At 46.0% G+C, this 22,851-nt stretch overlaps 1 protein-coding gene across 3 annotated transcripts in view; it reads left to right on the top strand.

The window, feature by feature from the left end:
• LOC141075711 (PC-esterase domain-containing protein 1A-like) overlaps positions 1–22,851 on the top strand; it is a 104,516-nt gene that overhangs the window by 47,913 nt on the left and 33,752 nt on the right. For all 3 annotated transcript variants that reach the window (XM_073562852.1, XM_073562851.1, XM_073562850.1), the window contains exon 2: positions 5,836–5,931. In XM_073562852.1, coding sequence (XP_073418953.1) covers positions 5,836–5,931 — 96 coding nt within the window. The remainder of the gene's footprint in view (positions 1–5,835; positions 5,932–22,851) is intronic.

Below are 22,851 nucleotides of genomic sequence, written 5' to 3'. Positions count from 1 at the left end.
ATATACCGTGTACTGCCCCCTCCTGTATATATATACCGTGTACTGCCCCCTCCTGTATATATATACCGTGTACTGCCCCCTCCTGTATATATATACTGTGTACTGTCCCCTCCTGTATATATATACTGTGTACTTCCCCCTCCTGTGTGTATATACTGTGTACTGCCCCCTCCTGTGTGTATATACCGTGTACTGCCCCCTCCTGTGTATATATACCGTGTACTGCCCCCTCCTGTGTATATATACTGTGTACTGTCCCCTCCTGTGTATATATACCGTGTACTGCCCCCTCCTGTGTATATATACCGTGTACTGCCCCCTCCTGTATATATATACTGTGTACTGCCCCCTCCTGTATATATATACCGTGTACTGCCCCCTCCTGTATATATATACCGTGTACTGTCCCCTCCTGTATATATATACCGTGTACTGCCCCCTCCTGTATATATATACTGTGTACTGCCCCCTCCTGTGTATATATACCGTGTACTGCCCCCTTCTGGGTATATATACTGTGTACTGCCCCCTCCTGTATATATATACCGTGTACTGTCCCCTCCTGTGTATATATACCGTGTACTGCCCCCTCCTGTGTGTATATACTGTGTACTGCCCCCTCCTGTGTATATATACTGTGTACTGTCCCCTCCTGTATATATATACCGTGTACTGTCCCCTCCTGTATATATATACCGTGTACTGCCCCCTCCTGTATATATATACTGTGTACTGCCCCCTCCTGTGTATATATACCGTGTACTGCCCCTTCCTGTATATATATATACCGTGTACTGTCCCCTCCTGTATATATACCGTGTACTGCCCCCTCCTGTATATATATACTGTGTACTGTCCCCTCCTGTATATATATACCGTGTACTGTCCCCTCCTGTATATATATACCGTGTACTGTCCCCTCCTGTATATATATACCGTGTACTGCCCCCTCCTGTATATATATACTGTGTACTGCCCCCTCCTGTGTATATATACCGTGTACTGTCCCCTCCTGTATATATATACCGTGTACGGCCCCCTCCTGTATATATATATACTGTGTACTGCCCCCTCCTGTGTATATATACTGTGTACTGCCCCCTCCTGTGTATATATACTGTGTACTGCCCCCTCCTGTGTATATATACCGTGTACTGCCCCCTCCTGTATATATATACCGTGTACGGCCCCCTCCTGTGTATATATACCGTGTACTGCCCCCTCCTGTGTATATATACCGTGTACTGCCCCCTCCTGTATATATATACCGTGTACTGCCCCCTCCTGTATATATATACCGTGTACTGCCCCCTCCTGTGTATATATATCGTGTACTGCCCCCTCCTGTATATATATACCGTGTACTGCCCCCTCCTGTATATATACAGCAGGGTCCCTGGCCAAGACTCCTAACACTATGGTCCCTGCCTCAACGAACATGAGGGTCACAACAGACTCTTGCCGGCTCGGGCGTCGCCCGGATTGACAAGGTCCGCGTCAGATGTCGAGGAACCAGGACAATCTGATGATAATTGGGCTACTGGAACAAACCATTCATGGAGATGACAAGGGAACCTGGAGCTGATGAAATGCTACTATAAGAGCAGACCTAACGAGAGAGGATATCTGCAGCGTGTGAGGAAACTCTGGATGGATAAGAGACCGGCATGTCCACTGACTGAGAGACAGCTAGTCACCCAACGCTTCAATATCATAAAGAGAGAGCCAGATCAGCTGTACCTCACATCGACGCCACAGAAACACCTGGAAGAACAAGGAGAACAACGTGTAACCTCATGAAAATCTTCTACCAACCCTACAACTAGAGTACTGCAGCTAACCTGAAAGAGAAAATCATAGATAAACCAAATGCCATCAACCCCCGAGACAACTGCCAAGGCTCAACAGAGAAATACCCTCCGGTAGTATGCTAGAAGATGCCAATAGAGCCCTTGTATCTCCACTATAGGCACTGATACTGGAGGTCACTGGGTGCTCTAGTTCACTAGCCCAAACCGTGTGCACCAGGCATCGACCCACTGTACGCCCGCTCCCCTCTTACTGTGTATGTAATACTACTCAGACAACTCAGAGTAAAGCAGTGTGGCAATACTTTATTGATCCACAAAACGGGCAGATAACACACAGAACAATCCCAGCAAACACCCAAGATGGTGCACATTAGAGTCTCGCCCTTCCGCTCACGTGCCGGCATTAGAGCAGCTGTTACTTGAGCTTCCACAGCCGTCCACCCCACCTGTGGCATGCACAGAGAGGAGGTTATGACAAGCTTAGGAAGCTGACAGTCCATTGAGGTACAAGGCCAGGTGACCAGAGGGTCACATCCTTACTTCTCCGAACATCTCCATGGAGCCAGTTGACCAGTGGGTCCAAATCCTAACTACCCTAAATGTATACATGGGTTCAGTGATGGTAAATGGAGCTGATCTGTAATCTTTCAGCTGGGGCCATTGTCCCCTAAGCTGGCATCCTGTAGAATGTGAAATCTGTGTCCCTCTTGATGGAACCATGATGTGTCAGCTATCCTTTAGCGTGTTCCTGGTTGTGGTTTTATAAAGAGTCTCTGGATGTCTCGGCTGTGTGGAGGTATAGATCTTTTTTTTATGGTTAACATCTGTCCTTCAAGCGAGCATCCAGAGGTCAAGAGAAACGTGATGAGGTTGACTTGCATTATTTGACTTTTTAATCATTTTGTTTATTTTTTACTTCTGCTTTGCGTGTCAGCAAGCTAGCTTGCCTGGACAATGTGTCATCAACATATCAGCAAACATCATAGTTCAATTGCCCTGCATCTCTGTCGTCCAGGATAACCGCACAGTATGTTACAAGCAATGTCAATGTTACAGCCTTAGGGTGTGTGTGCACGCCTGCGTTCCCATAGACTGTAATGCGGTATTTTGTCGCATTCTGTGCGCATGCGTTTTTTTTTACACAGTTGGACTGACCCAAAAATGCAACAAGTTGAGTTTGGCGCGCCTAGGCGCACACTACAAAAAACCGTATGCGCACGTAAACACATGCAAACGCTAGACCATGCGTATGCCATGTTAAACATAGGTGCACATGGACGCGCACGATGCGCTGTGCAAAAAAACGCTAATGCGAAACCAGCCTAACAGAAGTACAGATCAAGCTGGACAAGTATAAATGCCCTAGGTCCACTTGAAGCCCTAGAGACTGCTAAACAAAGGCTCACACCACTCGCTGCAAGACTAGGGAGATACACTAGAGAAGCTGAGGCCAAGAAGATAAATGTTCTGTTCTCCAGAGAACCATCCAAGGTGTACTCCCAACTACAGAGGAACAGCACAAAGGCAGCAACTCCACCAATAGCAGAGACTGAACAATACTGGAGGAACATATGGGAGAAGGAAAAAACGCACAACACCAGTGCAATGTGGCTTCAAGATCTGAGAATGAAACACAGCAACCACCTAGACCAAGAACCATTCACCATTACATTAGTTGACATCCAACATCGGGTCAAGAACATGAAGAGCTGGACAGCACCTGGCCCAGACATGATCCTCACCTACTGGCTAAAGAAATTAACAGCGGTACATGAACGCATGGCAAAGCAGATGAACCAGCTGCTAGAAGAAGGCCACCACCCAACACAAGGAAGAACAGTGCTGATCTTGAAGGATCCTCACAAAGGAACAGTTCCATCCAACTACAGCCCAATAACCTGCCTTACAACAACATGGAAACTCCTCTCAGGAATCATGGCCACCAAGCTACAGAACCATATGAACCAGTACATGAATCCAGCTCAGAAAGGCATTCGGACCGACACCAGAGGTTCTAAGCACCAGCTCCTAGTAGATAGAGCAGTCGCTCAAGATCCAGACTGACCAATCTCAGCACAGCCTGGATTAACTACAGGAAAGCCTATGACTCAATGCCACACACATGGATCTGTGAATGCGTGGCTCACTACAACAGGGTTCCCGAACTCCAGTCCTCAAGGCCCACCAACAGATCGTGTTTTCAGGATTTCCTTAGAATTGCTCAGGTGATAATTGCAGAACCTGTGCAATACAATGGAAATTCTGAAAACATGATCTGTTGGTGGGCCTTGAGGACTGGAGTTGGGGAACCGTGCTCTACAATATCAACAGGAAATTAAGAACCTTCCTCAGAAACTCAATGGGGCTATGGAGAACAACACTGGAAGTCAACTCAAGACAACTAGCACAAGTGACTATCAAATGGCATATACCAAGGTGACGCACTGTCCCCATTGCTGTTCTGCATAGTCTTGAACCCCCTCAGTGAGATAATTACAGAGTCTGGCTATGGATACAAGTTCAAGAGTGGAAGCACCGTCAGCCACCTCCTCTACTTGGATGATATCAAGTTGTATGCAAAAAACGAATTGGACATCGATTCACTGATCCACCTGACAAGAATCTACAGTGAAAGACATCGAAGACATACTGGCAGTATGCAAGCAATAACAGCATATACCCAACGCCACAACCAAATAGCGGATATTGTATACAGGAACATCTGCACAGCATATGGGCCAAGTCCTCCTAAGTCCAGGGAAAGTGGTGGAAAATGAAAGGGCTAAAATCCTGTGGGACTTCAAGATCCTGACAGATAAGCAGGTGTTTGTTAACCAACTAAACATTGTCATAGTAGACAAGGATCAGAAGACAGCAATGATAATAGATGTGGCAGTGCCAAGTGACAGCAAAATCAGAAAGAAGGAATATGAGAAGCTGGAGAAATACCAGGGCCTCAAAGGAGAAGATGTGGAAGGTCAAGGCAACAGTGATTCCAGTGGTGATAGGGGGTCACTGCTCCAAGTGCTCCTAAGTTGGAAGAATGGCTGCAACAGATCCCAGGTGTCATGGTCTGTATGGAAGTTCTTGTCTAGTGACTCAGGGGTTAATGCTGTTGGCCTCTCTGGTTCCAGGAGGGCTTTAAATAGCCTCTTTTGGGCGTTGTCAGTGATACTTTTGACCTCGGCTGAGTTCCTGATCCCCGTGTATCTGAGGATATGCTCTGCCTGTGTGTGATTGCTTGTGTTTGACCCGGTTCGTTCCTGTTTGAGTTTGCTACCCGATTCTGTACGTACTTAGTCTCTCGGTTTTGACCTATGCTTGTCCCTGACCTTTGTGTTTCCCGTCTGATACCACGCTGCTATGTCCGGCTTTCTGACCTTGGATTGTTATTGGCCAGGTCTGTCTCCGTCTGTACTGTGTCGTCTCCTAGTTGACCCGCGTCTGTCTGGCAGCCCCCTGGGCTTCTGTAGCCCAAGTTCCGGTCACCGGAGTCCGGGGCTTGTCTCCGCCCCCTGACACTCCCCTTGTGGTCACATGCTTCAGATCCTCTTTACCTGAAGCACGCTTCTCCACCGCAGCCGTCCCGTTCCTCCGGAACCTCTGGGCACCATCCTCTCAACTCTGGACACGCGCACTGACTCGGTAAGCAAGGGCAGTGCGGTGTCCTTTACACCAGTAGCAACATCTGAGCTCCCGGACCAGAAAAACGCAATACTGGGAACTAAGATCCTTCGCAGAACCCTCAAACTCCCAGGCCTCTGGTAGAGGACCCGAGAATGAAAGGACAATAAAAGACCACCCCACGGAGGGGTGTGACAGTAATTTTTGGAATATACCGTCTATTATATTATATATAAATAAGTACTCATACCGGGCTCTGTGGGGGGGGATGTACCGTGTAATACTCCTCGTACCGGGCTCTGTGGGGGGATGAACCGTGTAATGCTCCTCGTACCGGGCTCTGTGGGGGGATGAACCATATGCTGTTGTCAGTGACTGCCCGGTCTCTTCTCTTTTTCAGGGTCTGGATGTCGGTGGGCAGTTATGGGGGGCTTCCGCTCAGTTGATGTCCGCCAGTTACTGCACAACAAGTTTGTTGTTGTCCTCGGAGACTCCAGTAAGTGACAAAATCCTACATGTACTGTGTGTGTATATCTGTATCCCCCTCATCTGCAGAGCAGTTCTCCCCAGTCAGGTCAGAGCCGGCTGCTCGTGGTGATGATGGCTCCTTGATTGTGTCTGAGCAGTTCTCCCCCCAGTTGCCTGGTCTGAGTCAGCTGCTCGTGATGACGATGGCTCTGGTCTTGTTTCTCATCAGGTCTTCTCCAGTAGTCAGGTCAGAGGTGGCTGCTCCTTGTGGAGAATATGGGGGACATACTTTCATGCCATTTGGCTGTATCATATCCTGTCCGAGATTATAGAACTCCTTCAAAGTGTGACGTGGAGACAGGACGCCTTGCTCAGCAGATGGTCCAGCTTCAACAGCTCCAAATGGAAAGCTCACACTCCCAGCAGGTTATCTGGTACCAAGGCCTTTCTGGCAGGATGGACCTTTGCTCGGAGCACAAGTAGTTTAACAGCTTCAAAGATCCTCCCCCTCAGATGTATGGGAGCTGTAATTTTCATATGGAGTTATTATACGCCCTGGCCTTATAAGGTTACATTTCTGAGATCTTTGGGACGGGATGAGTGTCTGCCTGGGCCTTCATCCAGTTTAGCATCCTAGGATTGGGAGCTATGCAGAACGGCTAGTAGATGTCAGGTAGCGAAGCTGTGTGTTAACCCGGTAAGATCCGATTGCGCCAAAACCACCTCCCAATGACCTTCCGTGGAGATGTTATGATCCCTCATTTTTGGAGTTTTAGCTAACAGATCTGAAGGAGGGGGAAACAAAGACCATCCTTGGGGTGGGAAAGGGAGCCACCGGCCAAAGGGTTAATTGCTCATGCGTGGCTGTGGCTTTTGTTGTCTAAGAATTCCCACCATGTGCAGTGTTGGAAGAAACCCTAAACCACCGGCACCACATACCTCCTATGTGACCTCCAGTACCAAGGCCAAACCACCGACTGGTAACGGACTTCTGTATCCTCTGTGTATACTCATGTCCTACCTGCTGTATCTGCATAGCTTTTTCTTCAATTATTTTTATGTTTAACAGTAGCAAAATAGATTTTCAAACATAACTATTAATAAATTTTGACTATAAAATAAGAGGGTTGGAGGGTAGTGAAGTCTACATTGTAGGGGTAAAGGTGTGGACAAATAACAGGGTTGGAGGCGACAGGGGGAAGGAAACGGGGAAACAGAGGGGGCAAAGAACTAAATGGTGGAACAATTGACCCATAAATATAATACACAGTTCTACCTTAACTCTGATGTTTCTAGGATTCCTATAAGGTTGTCGTCTGCCTGAGAGGTGTACTGTTAATAAATTACATCAAAGTTGGCCCTAAATTTTCTATTCGAGACTTTTTTTTTTTTTTCAGTGTTATCGTTTTTAAGAGTGTAGTGATGATCATAAATGTTATCGGCCGCAATCCTTTCACCAATATCTTCTATTTGCGCTTCTATAAGGTTGTTATAAGATGGTTGGTGGTAATGAGTATATGACGGACGATCTACTGAGGGTCTTGTAGAAGATTCTGTGCCCAATACAGTAATGTGGAGTTAGTGTAGGAAGACTGCCGACGATATCACAAATTAAAGATTCCACTTTCCCCCAAAGACTTGTGATACAATCCCTTAAGAGAAGCTTCAGGAGTCCATCGGAGCCATGTTGCCTCCCGCGGAGTGAGGTGAAGACCTTTTATGCATTCTCCGAGGGGCCGTCTAGTTGGTAATTTGTAGGATGATTCTTGGAGAGTATCGCTAAGGTTCCACGTTCCTGGCATTTTTATAGCTTTTACCCAGTCCTGTATTAGAAAGTTAATTTTAAGATCTTTCTCCCAATTATTTCTATTGTTGGAGTTCAGTAATTCTAGGTCCTAATGAAGATGTTGATAAAGCTTTGTCGTGCTGTACATGGAGGAGGTTGTGGAGTTCTCTAAGTGGAGATCTTTGTTGGGATTGGAGCCTTCTGAAAGTTCTTATTGAAGTTAATGTGTTGAGTTCATTTTCCCCTCCGTCACTGAGGCCTGGTGAACTCCCTATTCTAGTGAAGGAAGGTAGTGAGCCTGATTATCAGGCACCTGGGACTAATGAAGACGATCGGCTGAGTGGAGTCACTGACTGGATTTAAGGCAGCCTACGCCCTTTCTGCCCTGCGGGTGATTTCTCTGTGGACTCTTGGACACCAGTCTGATTCCTGCTCTCCTAAAGCTAAGTTTTCTGTTTTGCCTTTTTGCATCTAAGATTTGTTTTTGTTTTTCTTGCTTTTTGGATTCTGCCACTCCCTGCTGGAGTGTGCAGTGTTCCTTGAGCTCTGTCTTCTGAAAGTACCTGAGTGCTGATTTAATTTTTGAAGCTTAGTTGCTTCAGGGCCATTTTTATATCAGCTTGTTGGCTTTTGTCTCTGATAGGGTTTTGGCAGATTGCAGACAGCAGCCTTCCTATCCGTTCCTATCTAGGTAGTTTTTGGGCCCCGTCTTTGCTCAGCCTGTCTTTGTCTGTGTAAGTGTTTTCATCTTGCTTCACCGTCATTATATGTTGGGGGGCTGCCTATTGCTTTGGGGTCTGCTCTGGGGCAGTTAGATTTCCCCTTTCCTTCTTTAGGCCTATGTATCTCTCCGGCTGTGATCGAGGGGTCTAGGTCATCGTAGGAACCCCCCACGGCTACTGCTAGTTGTGTTGATAGGTTCAAGGGTCTGCAATCTGATAGTTGCCAACTTCTCTAGTTTTCAGGACTTAGCTAGCATTTCTGTTTTTTCCTCCTACGGTGACTCAATCATAACAGAATCACCCGCCATACCGCAGATCCTAGGGTACTCAATAGCAGGAAAGAATTGTGTTTAAAAAAAAAAAAAAAAAAAGAGTGTGTATATTCTTTCCTCTATATCTCTGTGGCCGTAGGGGGAACTTTTTTTTCTCTCAATGGAGATAAAGCAAGTGTCTGATCGTGTGGCGCAGCTCGCTGCTGAAGTGCGAGGAATTTCCGCCTATCTTGCTCGTTCACATGCTGTTGAACCAAAGATCCCCACACCTGATGTATTTTTTGGGGATCGATCTAAATTTTTGAGTTTCAAAAATAATTGTAAATTATTTTTTGCTTTGAAGCCTAACTCGTCAGGGAGCCCTGCGCAGCAGGTTAAAATTGTCATCTCTTTGCTGCGCGGCGATCTCCAGGATTGGGCGTTTTCTTTGAAACCAGATGACCCTATTCTGACTAATGTGAACGCATTTTTTCATGCCTTGGGGTTGCTTTACGACGAACCTAATGCTATTGATCAGGCTGAAAAGACCCTGTTAGCATTGAACCTGGGTCGAGAATCTGCAGAGTTGTACTGTCAAAAGTTCCGAAAGTGGGCGGTCCTTACTACCTGGAATGATAGTGCCTTGGCTGCTCTCTTTCGGAAGGGTTTGTCAGAAGCCGTAAAAGATACTATGGTGGGATTTCCTGTTCCCTCTGGTCTGGACGATTCTACGTCTTTAGCCATTCAGGTTGATCGGCGTTTACGTGAACGCAGGATTACACGAGAGGTGTTGCCACCGGTTGAACAGACGTCTGAACCTATGCAATGTGATAGAGTTTTGTCTAAGGCGCAACGTCAGGAATTCAGAAGGCGTAATAAGCTGTGTTTTTTCTGTGGAGATGCCTCACATGTTATTTCTGTTTGTCCTAAACGTGAGAAACGCTTTGCACACACGTTTTCTGTTGGTGGGGTTCAGCCTAAGTTTCTTTTGGCGATTACTCTGATCTGTTCCCTGTCCACATTTTCCGCCAAGGCTTTTGTGGATTCGGGAGCAGCGCTAAACCTAATGGACTTGGATTTTGCTAAACGTTGTGGATTTCCGTTGACACCTCTGCAGACGCCTATCCCTTTGAGGGGGATTGATGCTACCCCTCTGGCTAAAAATAAACCTCAGTTTTGGACCCAGTTGGTCATGCGGGTCGCCCCAGACCACCAAGAAAATTGCAGATTTTTGGTGTTGCATGGTCTGCATGATGCCGTTGTTCTGGGGTTTCCCTGGTTGCAGATTCATAATCCAGTTTTGGATTGGAAGTCTGTGTCTGTGGTGAGTTGGGGTTGCTGGTGTACCTTTAGTGAGGCTCCGGTTTTTTCCACCTCTCCTCAGTCGCATGAGGTTCCTGACTATTTGGCGGACTACTATGATGTATTTAGTGAGAATGAGTCTGCGTCCTTGCCTCCTCATAGGAATTATGACTGTGCAATTGAACTAAACCCGGGGTGTAAATTTCCTAAGGGTCGGCTCTTCAATTTATCTGTACCCGAGCACGAGGCTATGCGGTCCTATATTAAGGAGGCGTTGGAGAAGGGTCATATTAGACCATCCTCTTCACCCTTAGGTGCCGGTTTTTTTTTTTGTGGCCAAGAAGGATGGGTCTTTAAGGCCTTGTATTGATTATCGTGCCCTCAATAAAATTACTATTAAATATCAGTATCCGTTACCCCTGATTTCGGATCTATTCTCTAGAGTCAGAGGTGCTTGCTGGTTTACCAAGCTTGACCTCCAGGGGGGCGTATAATCTTATCCGCATTAAGCAGGGGGATGAATGGAAGACGGCGTTTAATACTCCGGAGGGACATTTTGAGTACCTGGTGATGCCTTTTGGGCTCACTAATGCCCCTTCTGTCTTCCAGTGCTTCATGAACGATATTTTCCGAGACTTTGTCGATAAATTTTTGATTATCTATCTGGATGATATTTTGATCTTCTCCAAGGATTGGGATTCTCATATGGAACATATTCGGACTGTGTTCCGGATCTTGAGGGAGAATTCCCTGTATGTCAAAGGATCGAAATGCCTTTTTGGAGTACAGAGGATTTCTTTTTTGGGATTTATTTTGTCTCCGTCAACTATTGAAATGGACCCGGCCAAGGTACAGGCCATTTATGATTGGGTTCAGCCCACTTCTTTGAAGGCCCTCCAGAAGTTTTTGGGTTTTGCTAATTTTTATCGGAAATTTATAGCAAAATTTTCTAGTATTGCCAAACCATTGACTGACCTGACCAGGAAGGGTGCGGATGTGTTGAATTGGTCTCCGGAGGCGGTTGCTTCCTTTCAGGAGCTGAAGCGTAGATTTACCTCCGCCCCGGTTCTGCGGCAACCTGATGTCTCACTCCCATTCCAGGTAGAGGTGGATGCTTCTGAGATTGGTGCAGGAGCGGTGTTGTCCCAAAAGGATCCGGTAACATCTAAAATGAATCCCTGTGCTTTCTTTTCCCGTAAGTTCTCTTCATCTGAACGTAACTATGATGTGGGGAATCGGGAACTGTTGGCCATGAAATGGGCATTTGAGGAGTGGAGACATTGGTTGGAGGGAGCCAAACATCAAGTTGTGGTCCTCACTGACCACAAAAATTTGATTTACCTAGAGTCAGCTAAACGCTTGAACCCTAGACAGGCTAGGTGGGCCTTGTTTTTTACACGTTTTGATTTTGTGGTCTCTTTCCTTCCTGGAACTAAGAATGTCAAGGCAGACGCCCTCTCTAGGAGTTTCTTTGCTGATTCTCCTGTGGTGACCAAGCCTGCCACCATCTTAGGCGAAGGGGTAGTTCTTTCTGCCATCTCGCCCGATTTGAGACTTGCTCTGCAATAGTTCCAGGAGGACAAACCTGAGCATTGCCCCAGTGGAAAGTTGTATGTTCCTGACCAGTGGAAGAAGAGAGTGATGTCTGAAGTTCATTGCTCTGCATTGGCTGGTCATCCAGGTATTTTTGGTAGTAGAGATCTGGTGAGTCGCTCTTTTTGGTGGCCCACCTTGTCTCATGATGTCAGGAATTTTGTGCAGTCCTGTGGGACTTGCGCCCGGTCTAAATCTTGTTCTCGCTCTAGTGGGTTGTTGATGCCTTTGCCGGTCCCCAGGAGGCCATGGACCCATATTTCAATGGATTTCATTTCTGATATGCCGGTCTCTCAAAGAATGACTGTTATTTGGGTGATTTGTGATAGGTTCTCTAAGTAGGTTCATCTTGTACCACTCCCTAAGTTGCCATCTTCCTCTGAGTTGGTGCCTCTGTTTTTGCAACAGGTGGTTCGCTTGCATGGGATTCCTGAGAACATTGTATCTGACAGAGGAGTTCAATTTGTGTCTAAATTTTGGAGGACGTTCTGTTCCAAGTTGGGAATTCAGTTGTCCTTCTCCTCTGCTTTTCACCCTCAGACCAATGGGCAGACAGAGAGAACAAACCAGACCTTGGAGTCGTATTTGAGGTGTTTTATTTCCGCTGATCAGGATGATTGAGTTTCATTTTTGCCCTTGGCCGAATTAGCTTTAAATAATAGAGCTAGTTCTGCCACTTTGATGTCACCTTTTTTTTGTAACTTTGGTTTTCACCCTCGATTTTCTTCAGGGCAGGTGGAGCCCTCTGCCTGCCCAGGTGTTGACACTGTGGTGGAGAGAATGCACCAGATCTGGGACCAAGTGGTGGATAAGTTATCTCTCTCCCAGGAAAAGGCCCAGCGGTTTTCCAATCGACATAGGACCATTGGTCCCCAGTTTAAGATTGGTGATATGGTGTGGTTATCATCAAAAAATCTTGCTATGAAGGTGGCTTCTCCTAAGTTTAAGCCTAGATTTATTGGACCTTACAAGATTTTGGAGATTATTAATCCGGTCTCTTTTCGTTTGGCTCTTCCTGTCACATTTAAGATCCATAATGTGTTCCATAAGTCCTTGTTGAAGAGGTTTGTTGAGCCAGTTTTGCCTGAGGTGGCACCTCCGGACCCTGTATTGGTTGAAGGTAACTTGGAATATGAGGTAGAGAAAATTCTGGATTCCCGTCTGGCTAGACGGAGACTCCAGTATTTGGTTAAGTGGAAGGGTTATGGTCAGGAGGATAATTCCTGGGTCTCTGCCTCTGATATTCATGCCAAAAGATTGGTGCGTGCCTTTCATCGGGCTCACCCTGATTGCCCTGGTAGCGTTGTTGAGGGTTCGGTGACCCCTCCTCAAGGGGGGGGGGTACTGTTGTGAGTTCATTTTCCCCTCCGTCACTGAGGCCTGGTAAACTCCCTATTCTGGTGAGGGAAGGTAGTGAGCCTGATTATCATGCACCTGGGACTAATGAAGACGATTGGCTGAGTGGAGTCACTGACTGGATTTAAGGCAGCCTACGCCCTTTCTGCCCTGCGGGTGATTTCTCTGTGGACTCTTGGACACCAGTCTGATTCCTGCTCTCCTAAAGCTAAGTTTTCTGTTTTGCCTTTTTGCATCTAAGATTTGTTTTTGTTTTTCTTGCTTTTTGGATTCTGCCACTCCCTGCTGGAGTGTGCAGTGTTCCGTGAGCTCTGTCTTCTGAAAGTACCTGAGTGCTGATTTAGTTTTTGAAGCTTAGTTGCTTCAGGGCCATTTTTATATCAGCTTGTTGGCTTTTGTCTCTGATAGGGTTTTGGCAGATTGCAGACAGCAGCCTTCCTATCCGTTCCTATCTAGGTAGTTTTTGGGCCCCGTCTTTGCTCAGCCTGTCTTTTTGTCTAAGTGTTTTCATCTTGCTTCACCGTCATTATAGGTGGGGGGCTGCCTATTGCTTTGGGGTCTGCTCTGGGGCAGTTAGATTTCCCCTTTCCTTCTTTAGGCCTATGTATCTCTCCGGCTGTGATCGAGGGGTCTAGGTCATCGTAGGAACCCCCCACGGCTACTGCTAGTTGTGTTGATAGGTTCAGGGGTCTGCAATCTGATAGTTGCCAACTTCTCTGGTTTTCAGGACTTAGCTAGCATTTCTGTTTTTTCCTCCTACGGTGACTCAATCATAACAGTAATGTGTCTTTTAACCCTCTCTGCCTTGTGACGTACTATGCCGTACTGGGTCAGTTTGACTATGGACGGAGTAGTACGTCTCAGTGATCTGCTGCGCTCACGGGTGGTGTACGGCCGGGTGTCAGCTGATTCTCACAGCTGACACCCGGCACTAAGTGCCAGGAGCCATCACAGACCGTTCTCGGCACTTAAACCCCCAAAATGCTGCGATCAAACACAATCGTAGCATTCCAGGAGCAGGCAGGGGACTGACAGCCCCTCTGCCTTTGGATCAGAGACCGCGCGGCGTGATGACATCCGGGTTACCAGAGCTGAGAAACATACGGTCACGTGCAGTGCATGTCAGGAAGTCTCTCAGGTCAGTGTGCCGTAAGTGCAGCGCTAATGGCGTCTATGGCATGTCGAGGCTGCTTCTTCTGCATTCTATAGAAGCGTTCAGCCTGCAAAAAGTGATTGTCGCATAGTGGGACAAGATGTAAAAACTGGCAAAAAACAATGCTTTATCATCCTACCACCGAGCAAAAAGTGGAATAACACATGATCAAAAAGACGAATATGAATAATCATGGTACCGCGTCATCAGCGTAAAAATAAAAAAAAAAGTTATAGCTCGCAGAATAAAGCGATGCAAAAATAATTTTTTTCTATGAAATAGTTTTTATTGTATAAAAGCGCCAAAACATAAAAAAATTATATACAGTGGGGCAAAAAAGTATTTAGTCAGTCAGCAATAGTGCAAGTTCCACCACTTAAAAAGATGAGAGGCGTCTGTAATTTACATCATAGGTAGACCTCAACTATGGGAGACAAACTGAGAAAAAAAATCCAGAAAATCACATTGTCTGTTTTTTTTTTCATTTTATTTGCATATTATGGTGGAAAATAAGTATTTGGTCAGAAACAAAATTTCATCTCAATACTTTGTGATATATCTTTGTTGGCAATGACAGAGGTCAAACGTTTTCTGTAAGTCTTCACAAGGTTGCCACACACTGTTGTTGGTATGTTGGCCCATTCCTCCATACAGATCTCCTCTAGAGCAGTGATGTTTCTGGCTTTTCGCTTGGCAACACGGACTTTCAACTCCCTCCAAAGGTTTTCTATAGGGTTGAGATCTGGAGACTGGCTAGGCCATTCCAGGACCTTGAAATGCTTCTTACGAAGCCACTCCTTCGTTGCCCTGGCGGTGTGCTTTGGATCATTGTCATGTTGAAAGACCCAGCCACGTTTCATCTTCAATGCCCTTGCTGATGGAAGGAGGTTTGCACTCAAAATCTCACGATACATGGCCCCATTCATTCTTTCATGTACCCGGATCAGTCGTCCTGGCCCCTTTGCAGAGAAACAGCCCCAAAGCATGATGTTTCCACCACCATGCTTTACAGTAGGTATGGTGTTTGATGGATGCAACTCAGTATTCTTTTTCCTCCAAACACGACAAGTTGTGTTTCCACCAAACAGTTCCAGTTTGGTTTCATCAGACCATAGGACATTCTCCCAAAACTCCTCTGGATCATCCAAATGCTCTCTAGCAAACTTCAGACGGGCCCGGACATGTACAGGCTTAAGCAGTGGGACACGTCTGGCACTGCAGGATCTGAGTCCATAGTGGCGTAGTGTGTTACTTATGGTAGGCCTTGTTACATTGGTCCCAGCTCTCTGCAGTTCATTCACTAGGTCCCCCCGCGTGGTTCTGGGATTTTTGCTCACCGTTCTTGTGATCATTCTGACCCCACGCGGTGGGATTTTGCATGGAGCACCAGATCGAGGGAGATTATCAGTGGTCTTGTATGTCTTCCATTTTCTAATTATTGCTCCCACAGTTGATTTCTTCACTCCAAGCTGGTTGGCTATTGCAGATTCAGTCTTCCCAGCCTGGTGCAGGGCTACAATTTTGTTTCTGGTGTCCTTTGACAGCTCTTTGGTCTTCACCATAGTGGAGTTTGGAGTCAGACTGTTTGAGGGTGTGCACAGGTGTCTTTTTATACTGATAACAAGTATAAACAGGTGCCATTACTACAGGTAATGAGTGGAGGAAAGAGGAGACTCTTAAAGAAGAAGTTACAGGTCTGTGAGAGCCAGAAATCTTGATTGCTTGTTTCTGACCAAATACTTATTTTCCACCATAATATGCAAATAAAATGAAAAAAAAACAGACAATGTGATTTTCTGGATTTTTTTTTCTCAGTTTGTCTCCCATAGTTGAGGTCTACCTATGATGTAAATTACAGACGCCTCTCATCTTTTTAAGTGGTGGAACTTGCACTATTGCTGACTGACTAAATACTTTTTTGCCCCACTGTAAATGAGGTATTGCTGTAATCGTAGTGACCCGAAGAATAAAACCACCTCATCAATTGTACCACACGCGGAACGGTATTGTTGTAGCTGTTTTCGTTCTCACCAAGAGATATGCCAGCTCACCTGTGAGGACACAGGAGGTTACGCCCTTCATTGACAACCGCTTGGAGAAAAGGAAATGCAAACAGATTGTGAGCAAATTACTTTGGGTCTGTGCACACGTTGCAGGTTTGCTGCGGATCCACAAGTGATTTACAGTGCAATGTTATTCTATGGGGGAAAAAAATTGCTGCACACATGCTGCGGAAAAATCTGCGTGGAACTCAACTCAACGGATTCCGCTGCGTTTTTACACCCATTCCATTATAGGAATCCGCAGGTGTAAAAACGCAGGCGAAATCCACAGGAACGCGCCGATTCCGCGCAGAAAATTCCGCACAGCAATCCGCAACGTGTGCACATACCCTTAGGACAAATCTTACCACAAATCTGCACAGCCAAAACGCACTGCATCAAATACGCTGGAAAACCGCAATAAATCCGCAGGAATACGGCAAGTGTTTTACCCCGCAGTTTCTGCCAAGAGTTGTGGATTCTGTGCAGAAAAATCCACAGGGTAATCCGCAACATGTGCACACACCCTTAATCTGATAAAATACTGCCTCGCGTCTTATTGTATACCATTTACATCAATGTAACTCATTGTAGCTCATGTAGCCTCCCGTTACCGAGGGTTATACTTCACTTACCAAGTACCTAGAACATGTTGCTGACTAAGATGAGACGTATAAAATCCTTGACTCGGAGACTAAAGACTACTGCATCATAAGAACAAATTCTAGCAATTAAAGGCAAAACCTTAACCCTTCTAAATCAGTATAAGTGCCCTAAAAACGAAATTCATGAAACGCTGGTTTTTGCTCATTCTGCGTCCCAAAAATCGGAATAGAAAGCGATCAAAAAATATCACATGCCTGAAGATGGTACCAATAAAAACATCAGCTCGTCCTGCAAAAAATAAGACCTCACATGACTCAGTGGGTCAAAATATGGAAAAATTATAGCTCTCAAAATGTGGTGATGCAAAAACTATTTTTACAATAAAAAGCGTCTTTTAGCGTGTGACAGCCGCCAAATATAAAAACCGCCATAAATAGTAAATCAAACCTCCCGTTATCACCCCCTTAGTTAGGGAAAAATAATACAATTAAAAATGTATTTGTGACGGGGTATACGACAGAGCAAGAAGGGACAACAGGCCGAGGGACGAGGAACGAGATTTATTAAGGCAGGGAGCATACAACATCAAATATCCATAATGTCCTTGGAGTCCACGAGAAGTCCACACAATGGAAAAAAAATCCGGGCACCTCACGATAGTCCTTGTGCCAGATACGATAACAATAAACTTTGCAATAGTCCACAGGATTCCACACAATCCCACGGACGTCACGAGCTGGCCTCAACTCAGTTCGTGACTCCTTCCACATCCGCACTCAAATCACAACTGATCTTAAAAGAATGTATTGTCAGGGTTCCTGGGATCAGCCCATCTGAAGGGGGGTAGGGGTCACACCTACTATTCAATGGTTTGGTCCATCAGAAGATTCTAGAAATGTAAGGGCTCCACTTAACCTACAATACACATACTGTAGACTGTCTTCTGCTTAGGAAAACAATAGCCACAGTTCCACTAGCTGTTGACACAAGCCTAAATTAGATTATGATCCGGGTACATCACAAGACATTGCAAAGTATTGGGGGGAGGAGACATGGTTAATTTACAGCAAATACAACCAGAGAAAAGTTAAATGACATATTATACAAAATACAGGACAGGGCAAATCTACAAATCATGACCGTATTTATTTCCATTTTCCCGTTAGGGCTAGGGTTGGGGTTAGTGCTAGGGTTAGAGCTAGGGTTATGAATAGGTCTCCGAGGAGAATGGCAGGAATAGGCTAGGCCACCAGGAAACCAGAGAGGTTGGTAACTTAGCGGATTGCAGACCCCTAATCCTAACAACACAACTAGCAGTAGCCGTGGGGCGTACCTATGATGCTCTAGACACAGCTTGAGAACTTTCTAAGCTTAAAGCGAGAAAGGGGAAATCTAAACTGCCCCAGAGTAGACCCCAAAGGAATAGATAGCCCCCCAAACATATATTGTCGGTGAGACAAGATGAGGCACAAACACAGGTAGGAAAATAGACTGAGCAAATGATGGGGCCCAAACTAACTAGACAGGAAAGACACTGTCTGCAATCACGCAAAAACCCTAAAAAATCCAACGTGTCTGATGTACAAAAAACACTGAGGTCTCTTGACCTCTCCCCCACTATATCAGCATTCTGGTGTGAATTGGCAGCAAAGCAAAGGAGACTAATATAACAGGGGACTGAACAAACTGACAAGCTGCAAAATATAGAGGGGGTCCAGCACTGCCCCAGCAGGGAGCACGCTGAATCCTCACAGCAAAGCAGAAAGAGGCAAAACCAGATCAGATGCAAAGGATTAGCAAATGAACAACTTAACTGAAAAATGAAGGATCAGGCAGGAGACAGCAGATCTCAGAATGCACAGGAAAAACTAATCACCAGCAACAACTGAGGGAAGCCTGCTCACTTATATCCTCTCAGTCAGTAACCCCTGATTTCCAATCGTCGTCAGGTGGCAGACTTCTATCAACCTGGCCAGCTCCACTACCCGCAGTACCCACCAGAAGGAGCCCTGACTCAGAAGTCCGATCAAGAGAATTCACAACAGGCTAGGGTTAGGGCTGAGATTAGGGCTAGGGGTGTGTTGGGGTTCGGGTTGGAGTTATAATTGGGGGTTTCCACTGTTTGGGCACATCAGGGGCTCTCTAAACGCAACATGGCGTCTGATCTCAATTCCAGCCAATGCTGCGTTGAAAAAGTCAAACGGCGCTCCTTCCCGTCGAAACTCTGCCATGCGCTCAAACAGTGTTTTACCCCCACATATGGGGCATCAGCCTACTCAGGACAAATTGCTCAACAACTTTTGCAGTCCAATTTCTCCTGTTACCCTTGGGAGAATAAGTAAAAATTGGATCTGAAGTAATTTTTGTGTGAATTAAAGTTAAATGTTCTTCTTTTTTTTTTTCACTTCCAATGTGAGGTGGTCCCTAAAATAAAATGGTGTTGTAGGAATGAGAAATCGCTGGTCAACTTTTAATGTGTATCAAGCCCCGCCCATTCCACATAGCCCCACCCACACAATATTACAATATTGCTTGAGGACATTCATACTGACCATCTGTGCATCTTTTCTGGCCAATTTTCTTGCATTTTATGAATCGCCCTCCAGATTTAAAGTGTTTTAAACTATTTTGGTCTCCAGAATGTTTTTGCTTATTTTAGAAAGTTACCATAGTATATGGATACTTATAAAAGATGCAAAGGTAACATACTTGGCACTGAAGGACTGACGCTCTGCTGCCATTGGTCTGGACTAAGGGAATGACATGACAACCCAACCAGCCGACCCTGCAGTCAGTCATTGGCCTCAGCGGTCAGGTGACACTTAGACGTAGTAGACTGTCCACCTCCAGTGGTCATATGCACCCGAAAAAGTTCTACAATGATTCTCCTTACCATGATGAAATCCTGGCATCTTAAGGCCTGTTTCACACTTACGTTTTCCCTGTGCGTTGGCAGCCACTAAAATGGCGGATAACGGATCCGTGGGCGATGAAACACCAACGGGAGCCACCTGACCGTTGGTGCGCCAGGATCCGCCGATTTCGGAATTTTAAAGGAACCGCGGCTGAAAAGAAAAAATGACTACCGGCGATGTAGCGGTCAGGGGAGGTGAGATCTCGGGCGATGAGGCGGTGAGTGGAGGAGAGAGAGAGAATTTTTTATCCAGCAGCCAGATTGGATTTAGGGTTAAACATGTAGCAAAACAGGAAAATACGGATCCGGACGGAAAAAAAAAGTTGCATTGTCCGTTCGGTGATCTCAGTGGACGCCAAAATTTTGGCGGATCCGCAGAAATACAGATGCGACGGACGATCCTCAGTCAAAATCCGCCGATAGTGAGTCAATGGAGAAAAACTGATCCGCCAAGATAAATGGCGGATCCGTTTTTTTTTGCAAATCGGCGGATTTTGACTGATGGTGACAAACGGATTTGTGAAACAGGCCTTACACCCGATGTGTAGACTTTTTATATCCAATATTTTACCTTATTTAAACTAAATAATTTTACTTCTATAAAGCTAAGAGAAAAGACACTGCCATCTGATCATGGTGGTTTATTTCATGCCACCAGTGCTGGTGATTTGGTGACCTGTTATGACGTTCTGAATTTCTTGTGTATCTTCCCCCAATGGACTCGATCAGGAGAGAAGTGGCCATCGGTGACAGCAGTGACGGGGAGACCTTGATCTTCTACATCCGTCTTCTGTAATAACTGAGTCTACGTTTATGACCTAGGAGAAGCCAATGTATAAATATAAAGTCACCCATTGCCACAAGTCACATGTATAGCATTATAATGGAGGTTACACTGTTTAGTGTGGGCTCAATGACATTTACCCATTGTATGGGGTTTGTGAGTCCTTCTGGGATAGGATCTTCTGCCTTTCTTGTGAGAAGCCATGATGTCTTGATGGTACAAGGCTGGGGTTGCTAATAACTTGTGGCCTCCAGTAGAACGTCCTACAGTCCGAGGCCAGTATGACACATGGAGCGCTCTCTCATTGTCTGTTAGGCCTGTTTCACACTTCCGTTTTTTCAAATCCGTCAAAATCCGTTGTTTTCCGTAAAAAACCGGATCCGCCATTTTTTGCAGGATCCGTTTTTTTTGTCCCATAGACTTCCATTACGGTTACCGCGGATCCGTCAAAAAAACGGATCCGTTTGCATCAGTTTCCGTCAAAAAAACGGAAACGGATCTGTTTGGCGGACACAAAAACGGAAGTGTGAAACAGGCCTTAGCGGTGAGGTCACATGTATGATGGAACAATGCTGGCGAGGACTGGTGGGGAATATGGTGCTGGGCATGGTTAATCAACAGAACTGCTCAAGTAAAAAGATTGACATATATATATATTATTTTGTTATTTTTTTGTGAGGACCACCTGTATATATGTGCATGTACTTTAGTTCTCGTGAAGCACCTGAAGGGTTAGTAAACGTCTTGAATGTGGTTTTGAGCACCTTGAGGGGTGCAGTTTTTAGAATGGTGTCACTTTTAGGTATTTTATGTTATATTGACCCCCCCCCCCCCCCCCAAATTCACTTCAAATGTGGTCCCTAAAAAAAAAAAAAAAGTATTGGAAATTTTGTTCGAAAAACGAGGAAGTTATAAGGGTTAATCTTTGTAAAACAAATAGCGGCTGCCCTGGTGATTCAGTTCCACGCCATTGTCACCGGCGACTATCAACTCTTCCTCTTATGTCTTGTGCCAGGTCTTAGGGGCTAGAGAGGGAGCACATCTCCTGCCCAGCCCTTGGCTAAGGGGTTTGAGAAGGCTCCCTCTTCTGCCCGAGGTCCCCAGAGGAGCGGGACACTCACGAGACCTAGGAGAAAGTGGCGAGGAGAGACATTTCAGTCCAGCTTCTCTCTTCTTGCCAGTTCTCTGGTGCTGAGGTAAGCTGAGCCGCAGCTGCCTGATTTGGAGACATTAGCTGGGGAAGGCAGAAGCCCCTGGGCAGAGGTTTATTTATTTATTTTTTTTGTGGGGGGTGTTAGTCTTGCCCTCCACATGAGGCATGGCTGCCGGCTCCAGACTTCTTGGGGTTAACCGTGCACATTTTGAAATCCTGGAAAGTTATAATCCCCTCCCGCTGGTAAAAAGGGTCCAATGATCCAAATCACAGCCAACCTGTCCCTTTTTTCTTCAATTTTTGTCGCTTTTGTTAGATCTCCAGAAGGAGCTCCATGAATGTACGTCTGGCATGTACTGAATGCAGGTCACGTCCCCATATCTGCAGATCTGACCTTCTGTATATGTATAACCATCGTGTATATAGTGTTGTCTAGGGTGCCCTTTAAAGGGGTTGTCCACTACTAGGGCAACACCTTCTTAAACTAAATGTTCTGCCATGATAAAATAGTAAAGCCGCTACTCTCCTCCCGTGCGGGCGCCGTTCCCGCGGTGTTGGCACTTGCTCTCCCTGAGGTTGTGATGCGGTTGTGCTGACGCGTGATGCCGGCAGCCAATCAGCACTGACATTTGTCTCCACCTTCGGACAAACTGAACATGAAGAGGAAGTCCAGGCTGCAGCTGATCCACCGACTTCCTCTTCATGTTCAGTTTGTCGAAGGCGCAGACAGTGTCGTCAGTGCTGAATGGGCCCCGGTGGTCATGTGCATGTGTCATTCCACTGCATTACAGCCCCGGGACCGCGAGTTCCGACACTGCTGGAACGGCGCCGGCACGGGAGGGGAGTAGAGGCTTTATTTTATCTGTGCCTAACATTTAGTTTTAAGTAGGGATTGTCCTAGTAGTGGACAACCTCTTAGGCAATTAAATATCCAATTTAACTTGGACTGCCCTTTTCCCTCAACCCATGAATGCACGCATCTGTGATCTTGGTTTAACATCACTTGCTACCTGTGCTGGTTTCTGGTTCGATATAATTGTTAATGGACTGGACTTGTATCTAATAAGAAACTAGCGGCAGTCATACCAGGCTGGCAATGCTGTTTTACTGGTGCTTGTGATAGGGGTCTCTCAGCCTGTCAGGGTTGGGAGCGAGTGTTGTGACTCCTGCGTTTATGTGGGCCACAATCCCTCTTCACTTGCCTCCCTGTACCTATGTGGACAAGGGATGTAAGTATAGAACTGTGCCAAGCTGACCTTGCGTATTCCAAAGAGGTGTGGAACATT

Source organism: Dendrobates tinctorius, unplaced genomic scaffold, assembly GCF_039654945.1.
Source record: "Dendrobates tinctorius isolate UK_male_01 unplaced genomic scaffold, ASM3965494v1 ptg000367l, whole genome shotgun sequence".
Classification (NCBI taxonomy): domain Eukaryota; kingdom Metazoa; phylum Chordata; class Amphibia; order Anura; family Dendrobatidae; genus Dendrobates; species Dendrobates tinctorius.
Note: the sequence above shows the minus strand (reverse complement) of the source record. Positions and strands in the feature narration are given on the sequence as shown.